The sequence below is a fragment of the Moschus berezovskii genome, chromosome 15 (assembly GCF_049115385.1).
Source record: "Moschus berezovskii isolate FMDL1 chromosome 15, NW_MosBer_1.0, whole genome shotgun sequence".
Classification (NCBI taxonomy): domain Eukaryota; kingdom Metazoa; phylum Chordata; class Mammalia; order Artiodactyla; family Moschidae; genus Moschus; species Moschus berezovskii.
Genome location: NC_142474.1, coordinates 44,087,017 through 44,104,953, shown reverse-complemented (window position 1 = coordinate 44,104,953; position 17,937 = coordinate 44,087,017). Strand labels below are relative to the sequence as shown.

The window sequence follows — 17,937 nt, the reverse complement described above, 5'->3', positions numbered from 1 at the left end:
CATAGACAGGTGGTGATGTGTTGTTGTTTTTAATCCCTAAATACAGATGAGGTTTCTGTATTTTCAGAATTGTAAAAGCACCCTAATCCTAATATTTTCCTGTTTTGAGATTACTGGACAAGTGATTTCTGGGTTTTCTGTAATAATGTTTACCTTTAGAATTAATTTTAGCATTCCATCCTACAATTTTTGTCTTATTTAGCAAAAACAGCTGGGTTTGCTGTTTTTTATTCACATCTAGCGCGATGTGAATGAAAAGTCGGCCTGGATGCAGAAACACACACAAAGCAACAGCACTGGGAAACCCAGGGACATAAAATATTTTTTGAATTTAAGTTTAGAATTTCTGCATGCTTCCTGCAGGAATCGCAATTATCCTCCCTGGCTCAGAGATGCCCGGTTCTTTCTCAGTTCAAGGTCGCTTTTCTCACTGCGCTAATAGCATTGTTCGCATCTCCTTTTGTTATTCCCTCTCTGGACCCAGCTCTTTCTTCACCAGGGATTTCCTCGAAAGCCAGGCCGACCCTCTGCCTTGGAGACACCCCTCAGAGGCTGGGGAACCAAGTGTTTATCTGGCTCTTGTAATGGGTTGTTAAAAGCACTTGTTCATCAGATATTTTCTTTTTCTTTTTATTTGTAGATTTAAAAGTATTTTAGCAGGTGTACATTTGCATATAAAAGAGAACGAAAGATAAGAAGTTGGGGCTTTTTCTCTCTTCCTCAGCGCCATCTCTCTCCTGCCTCCCTTTATTCAGCACATTTTCATTTTCTTTCTCAGCTCCCATTTTCTAGACACAAAATGAATATCAAAAAGAAAAAAGAAAACAATCTCAGGGATCCTTCACCACTTTGCAAGAAGATAGATGATTGGGTTCAGCCAGCTTGTGTGACCAAGTAGGGAAAAATAATATTTATCTGGTTGTGTCATCAGCCTGGAATTGATAGCCAGGGGTAGATATTAACCCCCTGGACCCCTTGCCTTATTTTATATTTTAAGCTGCAATATTTTCTACTTTTGAAACTCCCCATCTCAACACAACTTTGAGTATGTGAGAGAAGCCTGACTGAACGACTCAGAGCAGCAAGCTTGTGCATGCGTGTATGCTATTTCTGTGTGCATCCGAGTATCACTGTGTTCTTAGAAACGGTTGTTTTATCTAACTGTTTGCACTACTCAGTATTTTTGGAGAGTTTGATATTACTGATGGGAAGAAGTATCTCTCTCGAGTTGGGAGTCACAGGCTACAAAGTGAAGCCTTAAGGGGCCACCAGTCCTCAAATTTGTAGACTTACAGTGTCTGTGCAGTGGTGAAGACTCAGGTCTCAGGTCTTTGCACCTTGAAAAGGTGCAAAAGACCCTCGTCCCGACTTTATTCATAACAGGCCACCTGGAACCTCCAGCTTTGTTCCCTTCCCTGCATCTGCTCACTCATTCATTTAATAACTGAATATGCACGGCTGCACTGTGCAGCCTTCAACTGATTGATTCTTCACTGCCTTCTTCCAGATAAACCTGGACTTGGGTTGCCATCAATTCAAGTCTGTGGCTTTGCCTTATGATGTTGAAATCCTGGCCAAGTCTACTAGGCTCTTCCAGAAGAGGGTCTGAATTGTTTGAGCACCCCTAGCAAAAATTGTCCTCTTGCTTCCAAGGATCCTGAAGTCTGGATTGTTAGATACGGGCAGCTCCTCCGAAGCCCCCAGGGGACTGCTGCGGCCTCCCTGCCGCTGTGTTAGGGCGTCTGCTGGGCCCTTGAGCGGGCGGCTGGCGCTGAGCCCAGGCTGTGCCCCATGGCCGAGGTTTGTCTAAGGGCGCTGTGCCTCATTCAGTGCACACGAGACGCCTCCCCCTGCCCTCTGGTTTCGGGGTGCACGTATGTTCTGAGTGGCCTGGGCAGTGTTTTAATTTTCTTAGGGCAGAAATCTGGCAAGACTAGGCCCACTTTCTCACCTGGCAGCTGTCGGCTGTGGCCACAAGACAGCTGTCCACCCCCCAAGACAGGACGCGAACCCCCTCCCGTTCCCTTGCTGCCCCACGGCCACTGGACCCAACCTCGCTCCCCCGTTGTCTGGCCAGAGTCACATGTGTGGTCCTGCCCGGCCCCTGAGAACCTGCACGTGTACCCTGCCCTGTCCTCGCTGTCTGCGGCAGAATCTGTGATCCGGGTGCTGAAACTCCTCGGCCCTTATTTCTACAGGCTGCATGGCCTTCAGCCTCTCCTGGTCATTTCTTTTTAAACCAAACCTTGATTCTGTTTGTCCTTTCTGGGCCGTCTCTCAGTGCTTGGTATGCTGTTTCATGCGCCTCTTCTGACTAAAGAGTGAGGGGCGGACTGGCATCCTGAGCTCTGCTCCAGCCCCTCCAACGGCTTTGGGGGCGCTGGTCCTGCCTCAGTTACTGTCTGTTCCTCCAGTGAGTGCAGCTCACCCTTTCACCTTTAACCCTCCCTCCGCTCTGAAACCATTAACAGAAGCTTTCACCAGCGGTCAGGGCAGGCGATGCCCCCAGAGGCCCTCAGCTATCTTTGCCAACCCAGTATTACTCGGGTCCAGGCCGCCATATCCCAGAGAAAAAACTGTCCCAGGGGCCACCAGTGGCTCTGCTCAGAGAAGGACCCCAGGAGGTCTAAGGATGAAATGCCAGTGAGGAGCCGGGTTGGGAAGGAGGCAGGCTCAGGCTGAACGGGTGGGAGACGTTAGCCTTCCCCCTCCAAACCGCTGTATGTGGACAGCAGACACAGCTCAGGGGGAGATTCCGGGGTCCTCCGCGTAAGACAGGCAGCAAGCACCCTGTGAGGGGGTGTGACTGTGGCCTCTGATTTCCAGGCACTAGGATGGTCCCTGGACTGAGGCAGCTCGCTGCCCAGTCCTCCCTCCCAGGCTCAGACGAGCGAGGAGATCCGTTCCGTCTCATATTTGGACAGAATGCTTAATCCCCACCCCACCCGCCAGTCTGAAATCACACAACTAGTAACGTGATGTTTTGCACAAAACCCTCTCTGGAAAATAAATAACACGTCTTCCTGATTTCTGAGAAGTCTGAGAGCTGGCTGGCTGGAGTGAAATGATTCTCTTCAGATGGTGGACAGATGAGCCCAGCTTCCAGCTCCAGCCACCAGGGGCCTTTGTTCACCCAGAGGCTGCTCTCTTCTCTTTCTTCCTTTTTCTATAAAAAAATTTTTTTTCCTTCTTTGCTCTATTTTCCTTGCCCAAATAAGTTTAAATGAATGCAGAAATAGCACATAGTCATTGAAGTCTGGACTTGTATCGTAAGAGCTGAGAAACTTTTTGGTTGATCTTCACAACGGCATGTTCCTCTCGCTTACAGTGAGTCTTTACCTGTTCAGAATTCAGACACTGCACCTTTGACTTTGTTAACACCTTCCCCCGCCCCAGCTTGCCTTACAGGGACCCTGAAGTGACAAGGACGATTACGATGCGCTCCTGTCCGAGTGGCCCTGGGACAATGGGCCAGGCCACTTCTGCACACACACACACAGACACACACACAGACACACACAGACACAGACACACACACACACACACACACACACTTACTTTCCCTCCTGCATGTGCTGCATCTGGTGTTTTCTTTAGTAAAGTTTTCAGAATACTAGTTCCAGTGTGCGCTGATGTCACAACCCAGCAATGTTTTTATTTTTAAAAAAGTTTCCTTGGAATGTATTGTTCTCAAAATAGAATCCCTGATCTGTACTTTTTTAAATTAGATAGCATTTACTACTCCAAAATGGGATGCTCATTTTAAATGCTTATTTTTTATCTCGAGTGATTCTGAGTAGGTAAGTTGTGTTTTTTCTCCTTTTGGTAGTTGTTAACCAGTAACAAAGGCCTCGTGGTTCAGTTCTTAAACTGAACCAGCAGGAGCAGGAATGCAGCCAATGGCCAACCCCCGTAGTTTGTGGCCCTGTGGGGAGCATGGCCTCGGGGGCCGTTTTGCTGTGTCGCTGTTGAAACTCTAAGTCTCCTTTCTCCACTTCACCCACGAGTCCATGAGACCTGAGGCAGCGGGAAAGCCTGCATCACTCAGGTCCTTCACGGGACCTCTCCGTAGTGCTTTTCCCAGCAGTCTTCCCCACTTAGAGAAGGACCAAAAGGTCTGTGGGTTGTTTCCTGTTTGTCTATTTTGTTGACTGTGCTTTTGGTGCTGTATCCAGGAAATCACTGCCAAATCCTGGAGCTCTTCTCCTACCTATTCTTCTTGGAGCTGAATAGTTTTAGGTCTTACATTCAAGTCTTTAATCCTTTCTGAGTTGATTTCTGTGTGTGATGTAAGGTATGGGTCCAACTTCATTCTCGTGCCTATGGTGTCCTGTTATCTGCGCCTTTTTCTCACCTGTAGAAACGAAAGCCTACCAGAGGCTGAAGCAGTCTGCCCTCCAGGGCAGCGCGCTCCAGGCCAGAGATGGATTCCAAGAGGCCACAACCTCCACGTCACAGCCGCCAGGTGAGCAGAGCGACACTGGGAGCCCCCAGCCACCACCTGGGCTTGTGCAGGGAGGGGTGTGCCCTCTCTGGAGTTTGCTTTGTAACAAGCTGTCACCACCTTAGGATGAGCCAGGGCTTCGTCCTTAACAGCAGGCGTTTGGAAGCAGTTTCCTTCCAGGGTGTGTGCCGCCAACAGCCTATGGACCCTTGGAGTCTGCCTGATGTGTCATGACAGTGCCATCAGAGACACCCCAAACTCCCTCTCTTTTCACCTTCCAGTTGGTTAACCAGCAGTGGGTGTGTCATCCGGGCTGTCTCCCTTGTCTGAATGTTGGGGGATTTGAGCTTCTTTAAGTAAAAAGACTGAATCCCAATAAAAGCTCAATTTTTAAGCTTAAACGTAGTTCCTTCAATCCAGGATTTTTGTTTTAATTGTAGTCTTCCTTAGTTTTCTTGAAGGGAAAGGCTATTCCATGGACTGTATAGTCCATGGGGTTGCAAAAAGTCGGACACAACTGAGAGACTGTCTCTTTCACTTAATTTTCTTACATGTTATTGTATTTTTATTATTTTTCAGTGGTTTCTACTTTATTATATTTTATTTTTTAATATAAGTCACTTCAGCTCCTATTGTGAAGGTAATGGATTAATAACAGAAGGAAGTGTACTTTAATGACTTTCTAATTTGGGGTGGGGTGGGTACCTGCTGCATGGCTCATGGGATCTTAGTTCCCTGACCAGGGATCAAACCGCGGGCCCTTGGTAGTGAAAGCACTAGGTCCTAACCACTGGACCGTTGGGGAATTCCCTCTAATTTGTATATAAAAAATATAACTTTTTATCTGTGAGAATGATTTCTTAGCACCACATAATTCCCAGTCCATGTTCAGATTTCCCGGTTGTCTCAAGGATGTTTTTATCAAACAGACATTTCGGGGGGAATGTCAGACACGATCCTAGGCAGTGCTGGGTGTGCATGCCGATCTCAGAGCCACCCCAGATTGAATCGTGGACGTGTCACGTGTGGGTTGGTGCATCCGTCTCTATGAGAAGCTACTTTGTTCTCACGTCTGAAAAGACCCGGTCAGGTGCAGACCATCTAGGGGCTGAACATGGACACTTTGTTAAAAGAATCGCTTTGCCTCAGAGGTTATGAGCAGACACACAGGTTACAGGTTAGGAAAACAGCACACACCTTTTGAGGAGGTGCTCATGCACCCTGTAGCCATGATCTTAGGTGACTGCCAGACTCAGACTGGTAGCAAAAGCATCCAAGGCTGAGGGCACCCAGGAGGCAGAGGTCAGGGACCACCCCGGCCAGCTCCAGGGAAAGGGCTGGACAGTGTGTGTTCCCCATCAGCTTTTTCAGGCTAGTTAAGGAGTGGCCTCAATGGTTCTCAGTAGAGGTTTATTCTCCTCTGCAAGAAGGAAAAGTGAAGGGTCTGGCAGAAGGGCTTAAAGGTGGGTGGGCAGGCACTGTCATCTAGAATACCAGTTAACGCGCGAGACTGGTTCCTAGCTCCCGCTGTCTCAGTGATCTGTCGCTGCCCATGTGTTACAACAACACGAATCGTCCAGAGGTTAGGACCACTGTAGAGACTCTGCTTGCATGTGCCTCGTGGCCATTTCAAATGGTGCTGTTTGAGTGACTTCACTTTCTTCTCTGTGTCAGTATCACAGGAAACCACCTGCGATAGCAGGTTATCAGGGGACCTCCTTCCCTGTCATTCCCCACCTTGCCTTCTATGAACAGCCCTTTCTCTGCTGGCGTTTGTCTTAACAGGTTAGGGCTTCTTCATCCCCCGCGGCGGCCATGCTCACTCTCCACGTTTGTGCTTGCTCCTCTCAGGTTTGAAAACCGGCAGTGGGACATTCAAGACAAAGACAACTCACAAAATTGCTTCGGAAGCGAATTTTTCATCCAGCAAAGGGAGTCCTTTGTCAAGGTAAAGTCGTGGAGCCTTTCTGAATCACTCCAGCAAGACGAGAAATGTCACTCCGCCCAGGGTGAAACTCTTGCTGCACATGATTTTGTTGGGTGACTTGATGGAACATTATGGTTTGGGTTTTGTTTATCTGAATTGACAGTTGAAACTTTAGTCTACCTTTGAAAATATTTGCCCCAGAGCCAAGTATTGTTTTGCAGCTGTTGTTTCCTTGGTTTAAGACTCCATTGACACCTCAGTGAACCACAAATTAGCGTCTACAGCTGCTCGCAGTAGGGCTGCTTAGAAACCACACAATGGAGGGTGTCGGGAGAGGGCAGAGAGAGAACGCAGGGCCTTAAAAGAAATAAAGTGGCCTGTTTCTTCTTTTGGAGACAGCGGGTATATATACAAGCAATTGCTGGATATTTTTGTATTCCTCTTTTTTTTTTTACCAAGTATTTAGGCTGGACTATTATTTCCCTTTCTGATATTTTCTTGCTTATTTTCAAACATGAAAATTTATCTTTTCACATCGTTTAAACTGTAGTTTAAAACTGTTAAGTTTTTGGAGCAGTGATAAGCGAGTTGTGTGCTAGATTTGCAGTCAACATAAAATACTGATTGTGCAATGGCATTGAGCCGCTGAGGAAGAGTTTATGGGTGGGAGTAGAAGCAGTTGTCTGATGACATGCCTACCTTTTGGCTTTGAGCTAAATATCGTTTAAAACAACACACGATTGCCTTTGCAACAACATTTCCCCTTAAAAGATGTCCTATAGATGATTACATTACATTTGAAATAATTACTTGCCCTAGTGAAATTTTAAAACAGAAACTTTACATTTCTGACATTCCATAAGATTAACTTTACTTGTTTAAAAATGTAGTATTTTTACGGTGAAAAAAAAATCTCATTTTCATTTATATTTTGAAAATTCTTACAGTATTTTTAGGACCTGGAATATATTTAAATGAGATTGATTTTCTGAAGTTAAGTTCTTGATTTTAGAAACTTGATATGTTCAATTTTAGGGAATCACTAATTTAATTTTTAGAAACTATTATTTTTAATACCTGCGTTTTTAATCTATGTTTTTGAAGGAAGTGAGAGATAATGAATTATGGGATAAGAAGAGTTTTAGAGTATTATATTTTTATGATTTTACTATAAATTCAAGTTCTAGGTCTCCTGAAAGGAATTTTAAAAGATAATAAATTCTACAGGTAGTTTTTAGGGATTAATGTCACCATTTGGCTTAATAATACATCCCTTTAGTTTTTCAAGATTGTTAGAAGTGTTTGTTTTAGAGGTCCTAAAAAAAACCAATTCTTCTTAAATTTTTCTTATATATTCCCCACTTAGGGCAATGTTTAAACACATTCAGAAAGCAGTCAGATTCTGTAGAACATTTTCTCAGTCTGATCATTTGACATTTCACAGCTTGCATCAGTATTTCATTATAAAATCAAACTTCTTTTCCCTTCAGTTTGAGGCAGACGCCTTTTGTTATTACTGTCATTTCTGCATGAAATTTATTTCCTAAGTTACAAGTAATCACATCATTCCCTTTAAGGAGAAAAAAAAAAAAAGAGCCCTTCAAGGAACCCTTGGTTCTCCACACTTGGTAATAATCCAGTGATGAAAGTTCTGGGCTTGAAGTGTGTGGGTTTGGCTCACTGTCGGTCACGGTTGGTTCTTGTGCTGGGTTTGGTGTTCATATGCCGCCCCAGGCTCGCTCTTTGTGCCTGGATTCACTGAAATTTCTTAGAGGCTTACATTTAAGGACCCCACTTACTGCAGTCATTCCTCGTGCTTTATTGCTTTTACAAGTGGTCTCGAAACCCAGTACTCGAGAATAAACATAACAGTGCAGTGCTGCTGTAGCACTTTTAAAAATTCTTCTTTGCTCTATTTTGTCAGTGAGCTGATGAGCAACCTCAAAAAAAAAAAAAAAAAAAGACCCTGCTGGACCTTTAAAAAAAAAAAAAATGGCATCCTCTGATGTCCTAGAGACAATAATTATGATGTGCTAGTTAAGCCCAAACTACAGCTGAGGGATTTTACTTTAAAGCAGCGGCTTGGGCGCAAAAATGCATTTATAGCTCTTTGTCTGCACCTCATTATGTGTGGGCCTGATTCATTAAGTAATTGGTTTGCAGTTGTTTACATGAGTATTAAGGCCTTCCTTTCAGCCGCCTTTGAGAGATACATTGTGCAAATGTTGCCTGTGATGAATGCAGAATGAGGGCCAGAGGGTCCGTCCTATTGGCTAAACAGTGCGCTCTGTTGAAAAGCCAGAGAAAGGGATTGGGCACTGCTTTGCATAGCAATGACTTTCTTAATAAGCGTTACAGATTAATACACAGCAGCTATAAAAGATGCAAAGAGATACTCTTAGCACATTTATCCCTGCTCATTTCATTGTGATGGTGGTGGGGTCCCTGTGCTTTCATATTCCGTTTTCCAGAGCCACGGCTTCAGTGCCTGAGCCGTAATAGAATCCGATGTTTATTGTATTATAAATCATGGGCAAGTAGGCAGATCGGCAACAGTTTATTATTAAAGATTCTTTCAGTGTAAATCTTTTCTCCCATTGTATTTGCCTGAGCAAAATCATTTTGTGGTTGAGTGGGGATGAAAGGCATAATGTACGAAGGAGTGAGTCCTAATAGGAAGCTGTTCTCCGAGTAAAGACCACTTGTCCCCTTTTGTTCAGGGGTGCATGCCGGAGCTTCCTCTCCTCCGCAAACATTGTCTCGCCCCACCTTCCCCAGGAAGCTGTTTCCACTCTCCCGGATCCATGTATTCAACCGAAGAGTGTATTTTAACCGCCTACCACGTTAACTGCAGTTTACTGCCTGGATCGAGATAACCTTTACCGAAAGAAAAGGAAGTGTGCTTGTAACTTAATTGCCTGGGGAAAAGGTAGCAGAAGTCACCCAGCCACCCTACCCTGGCAGGGCCCGCTGTGGGTGGCTTTCAGGGCCAGCCCTGCGGCCCCGGGAGCGGCCGGTGGAGGGCGCCAGGCAGCAGCCATGCTCCAGTGGTGCCATCCTGGCTCTGCTTGCCTGGCCCTGAGGTGATCTGAAGATCACAAGGAACCCGTAGTCCAGAGAAATAAACCCGAGGTTTTCCTGGATGGCCTCGAGGTTCTAGGGTGAAAGCCCCGCGTCTCTGGCTTAGCAAATCTACATTCTCCTTAAATTCTACGAAAGTAGCAGCTTCCTAAAGATTCCACGTTTCTCGTCATAAGCCCGCCTACTTTACCCCCACCCCCGCCCCCACCCCCATGGCATGAAAGAACAGTCTTTGATTGATTGGCTGAAGGGAAGGAGTAAGGAAATTGACCCCTAAAAATGGCATCTGCTGCAGGGCCCCTGGTTGACCATCAGGGGGCGCTCAGACTTTGTCTAATTAAAGCTCTCCGCCTTCAGTAGCCCTCGAAAATTTAAAATCCAGGATTCACAGTGGTTTTTTAGCACGCTGATTGGGAAATTTTTTTTCTTTGTTTTTGAATTGTCTTTTTACCTTATATTTTTCCAGAAACATGTCTGTCTGGAGGAAAATTCTAGCTGAAGATGCTGTGTGAGACATTTTAATACTGATTTTAGCCAGCAGTCAAGATCATTAGAAGTTACAGAATTCAGAGTCTAGAGACCACATCTTCTCATAAGTTAGTTATTCTTTGCTGACTTTTGATCGGACCCTAGAACTGCAAGGACTCTTCCCCAAGGGGGGCCCTTCCTCATCATCCCCAGCACCAGAGGCCGAGCTCTTGGCAGGACCCTCAGAGTCTCACTGCCAAACTTGATGGACGTGGCCTCAAAGCCACAGTAACTTGGTATGTTTGTTAACGGGCTATACATACATTTTTCTTTCAAAAATATGATACTGACCTTGAGGTTGAGAGTCAGTATGTTACTAATATTAGAACCTCCCCAGCTCTGAGGAGCTCCTGGCACCTGCACCACCCCCATCCCACCCCCCCAAGCCTGGGCCTGCCTCCTGGCACCCTGTGCTCACCTACCAGCCCTGATACCCCTTCGCAAGTGCAGTGTGTCATGAGCCCTGGTGTGACTTAATAAGGAATCTCCTAGGAACCCGTAGAGCTTCCCTGGTGGCTCAGATGGTAAAGAATCTGCCTGCAATGTGGGAGACCCAGGTTCAATCCCTGGGTTGGGAAGATCCCCTGGAGAAAGAAATGGCAACCCACTCCAGTACTCTTGCCTGGAGAACCCCATGGACAAAGGAGCCTGGTGGGCTACAATCCATGGGGTCGCAAAGAGTTGGACACGACTGAGCGACTAACACACTGTAGGAACCCATAAGTTTTTCAGGTCTCCCTCTGTCTCTGCTGGCCCCATAAACCTGAGTCCTTACAGATGTCCTTGCCACCTCATTTTGTACCTATATTGACTCTGGTGGCTCAGCTGGTAAAGAATCTGCCTGCAATGCGGGAGACCTGGGTTTGATCCCTGGGTTGGGAAGATCCCCTGGAGAAGGGAAAGTCTGCCCATTCCAGTATTCTGACCTGGAGAATTCCATGGATTGTATAGTCCATGGGGTCACAAAGAGTCAGCCAGGACTGAGCGACTTTCACTTTCATGTTAACTATGTAGACTGTTTCTAGCAATATTATTACCTTTTGTTCATATAACATGAACAGTCAACACTGTCAATTTCAGCTGTTTCCTCTAGTACCCGTGTCAGCAGGATCACATCCTAGGTGCTCACGAGATGCTGTGCTTAGAATAAGACCTGCTGTTTAAGACCCTGGCCAACCTTAACTTCTTACATGTAGCAGGGCTAAGAACAAAAGTGATTTTGATGAGAGTTGTCCCAATTGTGTGTCCTAATCCCTTATCAACAACCAGGGAATGTATAAACAACATGGGAAACTGAGATGGCTTGAGGCACAGACAGAGGGAAGGCGTGTGATGAAGCCAGAGTGGTGCAGTGTTGACAGGTGGGCACATGATGCTCCCTGTGCGGAGGGGGAGGTGCTACCCTGCCGGGACACTATGCAGAGACACTGTCCTGTTAGCATGAGACCAGTGGGGCGTGGTCACACTTTAATCGGCTATCCTGGTGTCTTATCTGAAAGCTCTCTTTTTGGAAATAGGACCTCCAATCTAATGGTGAACTTCTAGGGAAAGAAAAAGAACCCACAAACCCTGCCCTCTTGGACTGCAGGAGTCACCCACGAGGCTGGGGAGGGCAGACTCCTTGGTTTACTGCCTGGGCATGAAGTGATGGCCCTGCTTCATGAAGGCCTCAGTGGACCCAGCCCTGGGCCTCTGTCTGGTTCTGGGTGCAGCCTGCAGGCTGAGAGAGGTTGCATTTTTTAACAGTTGGGAAAAATCCAAAGAAGAATAATGCTGCCTGATACCTGAAAGTTATATGAAATTCAAGTTTCAGCATCTCTACGTCGTTTGATCAGAACAAAGCCAAATCCACTAGTTCACATACCACCCATGGCTGTCTTTGTGCCGAAGCCAGAGTCGAGTAGTTGACAGAGACCAAACACCTGCACCGTTTACCCTCCACAGCTCACCGTTGCTGCCTCTGCCACACAGACCAGAGGTGTGACGTCCACCCTGTCGGGGAAGTTCATGCCATCGGGGTCCAGATGCGTTACATCTGATGGAACGCAGGGACCTAGCCCATGGCCTGTAACCTGAACTTTTGCATTCTTATGCTTTCAGGAGTGTATTTGCTTTGGGTTTTTCTCTCACTTACAGTAATAGGCACACAAGATGGCTCTCTCTACACCCAGATTTCTCACACCATCCCCACTGGCCTTGACTGAGCTTCAGATGTGAGATGTGACCCAGAGAAAGAAATGTTGACCCTGCAAATCACGTGTAATAAAAACCAACCTTGCATTGCAGTATCATGTCGACTTGCAGGGATGGCTTCCCAAAGGGAAAATACTTGCTCCTAAGGAGTGAGAATGGTATCGGAAACACCCAGAAGCATCTTCCACCTTCCTTGGTGAACACAGATGTTTAGTTCTGAAACATGTTTCTGGGTAGACAGTTGAACAACCTGATCTGAACTCACTTAGAAGTAGAAACATGCAGATTAAATAATCTAACATCAAATATTGATCAAGTGCCTTTAGGCAAGACCCTGTGATTATTGAGTCTCATCTGTTCCTTCTGCCTGAGCACCTGCTAAGGGCAGGACACTGGGTACCCAGGGGACCGAAACAGGTATAGTGGATGTTCTCATGGAGCTGACAGCCTCAGGGCAGTCACATGTCAGTGTGTAACAGAAATGGCTGTGAAAGAGCAAATTTGATGAAGACTTGGGGATGGAGGATTGGGTGGAGGGAATGGGGAGGCTATAGCAGGAAGCCCAGTGAAGTCTAGGCATCAACCTTGGAGGTGCTGTTCAGGCTTCTTTTGCCAAAAGCAATGGGAAGGCTTTGAAGAATTTCAGGGAGGCAGAGTAATCAGAGTTGTGTTTCAAAAGCTCACTCTTACTGCCAAGTGGAAAGTGGGCTGGAGGGAACAAGGTGGAGGTGGTGTCACCAGTTAGGGGGCTGTTAAAAGGCAGGTAAGAGATGCTACTTTGGCCAACCAAGTAGTAGCGGTGCCAGTGGATAGGGGACGAGTGAGGACTTGGAAAGTGCAGGGAGGTAAGCTTGGTAGCACCTAGTGACTGATTGGGTATGGGAGAGCAGAGGAGTTGCCAAGGGTTGGGAGGGAATCGAGGCTTGGAGTGCCGTTGGCCAAGACAGGAAAAGGGCCCAGGTTTGGTGAAGAAGCATGAGTTTGGTTGTGGGTGGACATGCTGGCTGGCGTGCTGGCCATGAGATGCTTCAGAGGCAGCCAAGTAGAGCCAGCCAGTGAGCCCTGGACATGCGTGTGGAGCTCAGAGCAGGGGCCAGGCTGTAAGGACTGGGCGTGTGCTTACCTGCCTCTGTGCCCTTGTCTTGCCCTGGCCTGGAAATCCCTTCCAGCTGCCACAGTAGAGTCCAGGGGGTGCCTTGCTTCCCTGGGATCTTGCAGCCACACCACCACCTACTCCATCATCCACCTGTTCTCTAAGTCCTCCCTGTAGTACTCCTGCCAGCCCCCTGCCAGCCAGGTGACTCTTATTATTTGAATATCAACTGGCAGATTAGTCTCCTCTGCATCTTTTTAGCATCATTATATCTGCCAACCCCTGCCCCAGAGTGAGCCGCATGTCCTCGTGAAGTGGGAGCTAGATAAATAGTAGACAGAACCCACAGCAATATATTTTTTTTAATCTGTCTCCTAAAGCAAAGGAAATAAAAGCAAAAATAAATAGAACCTAAAAAAAACATTAATGAGACCTAATTAGACTTAAAAACTTTTGCACAGGAGAGGAAACCATTGACAAACCAAAAGACAGCCTACAGACTAGGCGGAAATATTTGCTAATGATATGACTGATAAGGGGTTATATCGAAAATAAATAAAGAATTCATACAACTAAATATAAAAAAAAAACAGTTAAAAAATGGACAGAGTCCCAAATAGACTTTTTTTTGAGGGACATGGAGATGACCAATAGAAAGATGCTTCGCATTGCTAATTGTTAGACAAATGCAGATCAAAACCTCAAAGAGGTCAGAATGGCCATCCTTATAAAAGACCACAAATAACAAAATTTTGTGAGACTGTAGAGAAGAGGTAACACTTCATATGTTGGTGGGAATGTAAATTGGTGAAGCCACTGTAGAAAACAGTATGGAGGGAGGTTGCTCAAAAAAACTAAAAATAGAGCTATCATATCACCGAGCAATTCTACTCTTGGGTATATATCTGAAAGAAATGAAAATACTACTTGAAATGATATATGCACCCCGATGTTGCCAAGATATGGAAGCAACCCACGGGCCCACCAGCAGATGACTGGATGAAGAAGATGTGGTCCATATGTACAATGAAACACTGCTCAGCCACAAAAAGGATGAAATTTTGTCATTTACAACACCACCGGTGGACCTGAAGGATTTTACACTAAGAATCGTAAGAGAAAGACAAATACTGTATGATATCCCCTTAATGTGGAATGTAAAAAAATAATACATAAACCAGTGCATGTAGTAAAAAAACAGGCTCGTAGACACAGAGAATGCTATCAAGGACCTACTGTATAGCACAGGGAACTCTACTCTGTAATCTGTTAACGACCTATACGGGAAAAGAATCTAAAAAAGGGTGGTTAGGAACTTCCCTGGTGATCCAGTAGGTAAGACTTTGTGCTTCCAGTGCCAGGGGCCCAGGTTTAATCCCTGGCCAGGGAACTAGATCCCACATACCTCAACTAAGAGTCCATGTGCTGCAACTAAAGAACTCACACGCCACAACGAAGATTGAAGATCTCACGTGCTGCCACTGAGACCCAGCACAGCCAAACAGTAAATATTTTTAAATAAATAAAAAGAGTGGAGGTATGTGTATAACTGATTCACTTTGCTATACAACAGAAACTAATACACCGTTCTAAATCAACTATACTCCAATAAAAATTTTTCAAGATACAGTGAACAAACTAGTGGTTACCAGTAGAGGGGGCTAGGAGAGGGGATTAAGAGGTACCGGTTTTCTTTTACAACACAGGGAATATAGCCAACATTTTATAATAACTGTAAATGGAATATAACCTCTCAAAATTGTGACTCACTATGTTGTGTATATGTAACATATAATACTGTACATCAGCTATATCTCAAAACAAAGAAACAGGTACCAAGTTTAAAGGGAACATTGACAGATGTTGAGCCTAGAAAATTATGCCTTCATGGAGCTTCTTTTCTGGGGAAAAAAATGTAAATTATGGCAGCTGTGGCAGAAGTCAGATTTTCAAGCCCTAGGTTAGCCCAAAGGAACAGAGGTGAGTCCCCAGGGTTTCCTGAGTCATCAGGGCCAGGGTGCCACTGAGAGAACAGCCTCACTGCTGCAAGGTGGTCCTCGACTTTTCTCAGCCCTCTTCCCAACTAAAGGCCAGACTCTGCCTTCATGGAATAATCTCCAAATGTAAACTCGAGCGAACACTTCAACGGAAACATGAGAAAAACATAGGAATGTCAAGCCATACACAAGCGACCGTTTCTTTTTTTAATATCCCCTTGACCGTTTACTACAAACCTTAAAGAATTTAAGTGTAGTTAAAAGCTTGGATGGTGCTCCCAGAGATGACTCTCACATGCATGACAATTGGGAAAGCTCCAGAGAAGGTGATGGAGGTGGGCACCGCCTCTTACAGAGCCAGCTTCTCAGGCCAGCGGCTTCCGTAAGCGTGTTACCCAGCGTCAGATGGGTTCTTGGACCCTCACATTTTCACATATGTGACACACAGAAACCTGAACACAGGTGACAGGACACTTGAGTTTTTCTCCACCAGGAGTCAGTGTCCTTAATTAAGCACACAGAGTTTATTGTGAACGGTTGAGTGTTGGTACACTGGCTTGATGGAGGTAAGTTTTGTAACCTCCTGGCTTACTTCTCGATGCTCCCAGGTCATCTAATTCCAGCTAGGCTGGCAGTAATGAGTTATGCCTGCTTGTGTGCCCCCGGGCCTGCCTCCTGCCTCCCACCCCGGAGCCTTCCCAGCGAGCGGGAGACCAAGGCTCCTGGGACCCTTCCACCAGAGAGCATCAGTAGGTACCTCTGGGCCAAGGGGACCCCGACATTTGCTTTCTGCTTTTTAAAACTCAGGGAGTAAACATAAACTTTCTGGCCTCCCAGTGAGCAACAGCTGCCTCTTTCCTCACTTACTCCTTATAAAACTATTAGTCTGTCTTTTTTTTCAAAATTTAGGTTCTATTTCTTTATTTTACAGGCATGAAAATGAAGGGAAGCTAACTACCAATTTAAAGTCTAAAGGTAAGAGAAACAACTGGAGACCAGACTGTCATTTTGTGTTTTAACGAAAAGGACATGTGACGCATGGTGTCATCTGCACCCTTAAGGGAGATATGAGGGGGTGGAGAGCCTGCCCGTGATCACGGGCCCGAAGGTCTCCCTGGAAGGACCCGGGGCTTCTACTGAGAACAGGAGGCTTCTCCCCGGAAAGGACCTGGAGGCTTCTCCTGTGGCCAGGGGCCACAGCGTTTTAACTTGCAGATGTGAGTTTGCCAGGGATCCTGGCCTGTGCTCTAGGCACGGCTGCTCATGTGCACCACACAGGGTCCCCAGGAAGCCCTTTGTGGGCTGGGTTGGTGAAGTCGAGCTAATCAGACTGTAGGGATGCTGAGCTGCTCTCTGGTTTTCTCTTCCAGCCTTCTGGAGCGAGTCTGATGAGAGTAACTCAGAAATCGAAGCTGCTTTACGTCCCAGGACACCATAACCCATCCACCAATGATTTTGATGATTTTTATGGCTTATAAGCTGTAATATCTGTTAGAAATAAAGTCTTCAAACAAGCTAAGTCCCTGTGTTCAGATGTGATGTCCAAAATCAATGTGCCTTTTTAAGTTTTCTAGTTGTTTAACATGAAAAGTTGGTCTCTAACAATCTTAGGGACTATATTGTTATTCCAGTGAAATTTCATGATGTAAATATTAAGTGGCATATTTGTTTTGAAGCGTTATCAAAAAGCACAGTGATGAATACAGTGCCCATCAAAACCCAGTTGATTTCTTTGTAGAAGTTGACAGGCTGATTCTAAAATTCATAACAAAATTCAGGGGACCCAAAATAACCAAATCAGTCTTGAAAAAGTTGGAGGACTCGCACTTTGCAATTTTGAAACTTACTGAAATGCTGCAGTAAATAAAGATGGTGTAGCAGCTCAGATGGTAAAGCATCTGCCTGCAATGCAGGAGATCTGTGTTGGATCCTTTGGTCAGGAAAATCCCCTGGAGTAGGGAATGGCAACCCACTCCAGTATTCTTGCCTGGAGAATTCCATGGAGAGAGGGGCCTAGTGGGCTGCAGTCCTTGGCAGCAGGCTACAGTCCAAGAGTCAGACATGACTGAGCGACTTAACACACATACAATTAAGACAGTGTGGTACCACATGAAATATTGATTTACATATAATCTAGAATTGATGATCCAGAAATAAACTGTCAAATTTATGATCAATTAATTTTCAGTAATGTTGCCAAGACCACTCATTGGGGAAAGAACTGGTATTTTCAACAGATGATGCTGAGACAACTGGACAGTCTCATGTGAAGGGATAAAGTTGGATCTCTACCTCACACTGTGTACAAACAGTAACCCAAAATGGGTCAAGGACCCAATGTAAAAGCTGGACTATCAAATTCTGAGAAGGAAACATGGGTAAACCCTTGTGACTTGAATTAGGCAAGATACCAAAAGCACCAGCAACAGAGAAAAACACAGTCAAGATCATAAAAATGAACATAGAGACGGTCACAAACCAGAGACGACAAAGGAGATATGACATCTCAGTGAAGTGTGGGACCCTGGGTTGGATCCTTGAACAACAAGAGTGGACATTAATGGAAAATTTGGTGAAATCCAAATCAAGTATGGAGTTTAGTTGATAAGATAGGTGACTCAATCAGTAAAGAGTCTGTCTGCAATGCAGGAGACCCAGGTTTGATCCCTGGGCT

At 45.6% G+C, this 17,937-nt stretch overlaps 1 protein-coding gene across 1 annotated transcript in view; it reads left to right on the top strand.

Moving 5' to 3' along the window:
- KIZ (kizuna centrosomal protein) overlaps window positions 1-16,756 on the top strand; it is a 92,826-nt gene extending 76,070 nt beyond the window's left edge. The window contains 5 exon segments of the mRNA XM_055430765.2: window positions 4,361-4,465; window positions 6,296-6,392; window positions 16,195-16,238; window positions 16,634-16,692; window positions 16,694-16,756. Coding sequence (XP_055286740.2) covers window positions 4,361-4,465; window positions 6,296-6,392; window positions 16,195-16,238; window positions 16,634-16,692; window positions 16,694-16,741 — 353 coding nt within the window. The 3' untranslated portion in view covers window positions 16,742-16,756.
- Window positions 16,757-17,937: the final 1,181 nt, after the last annotated feature.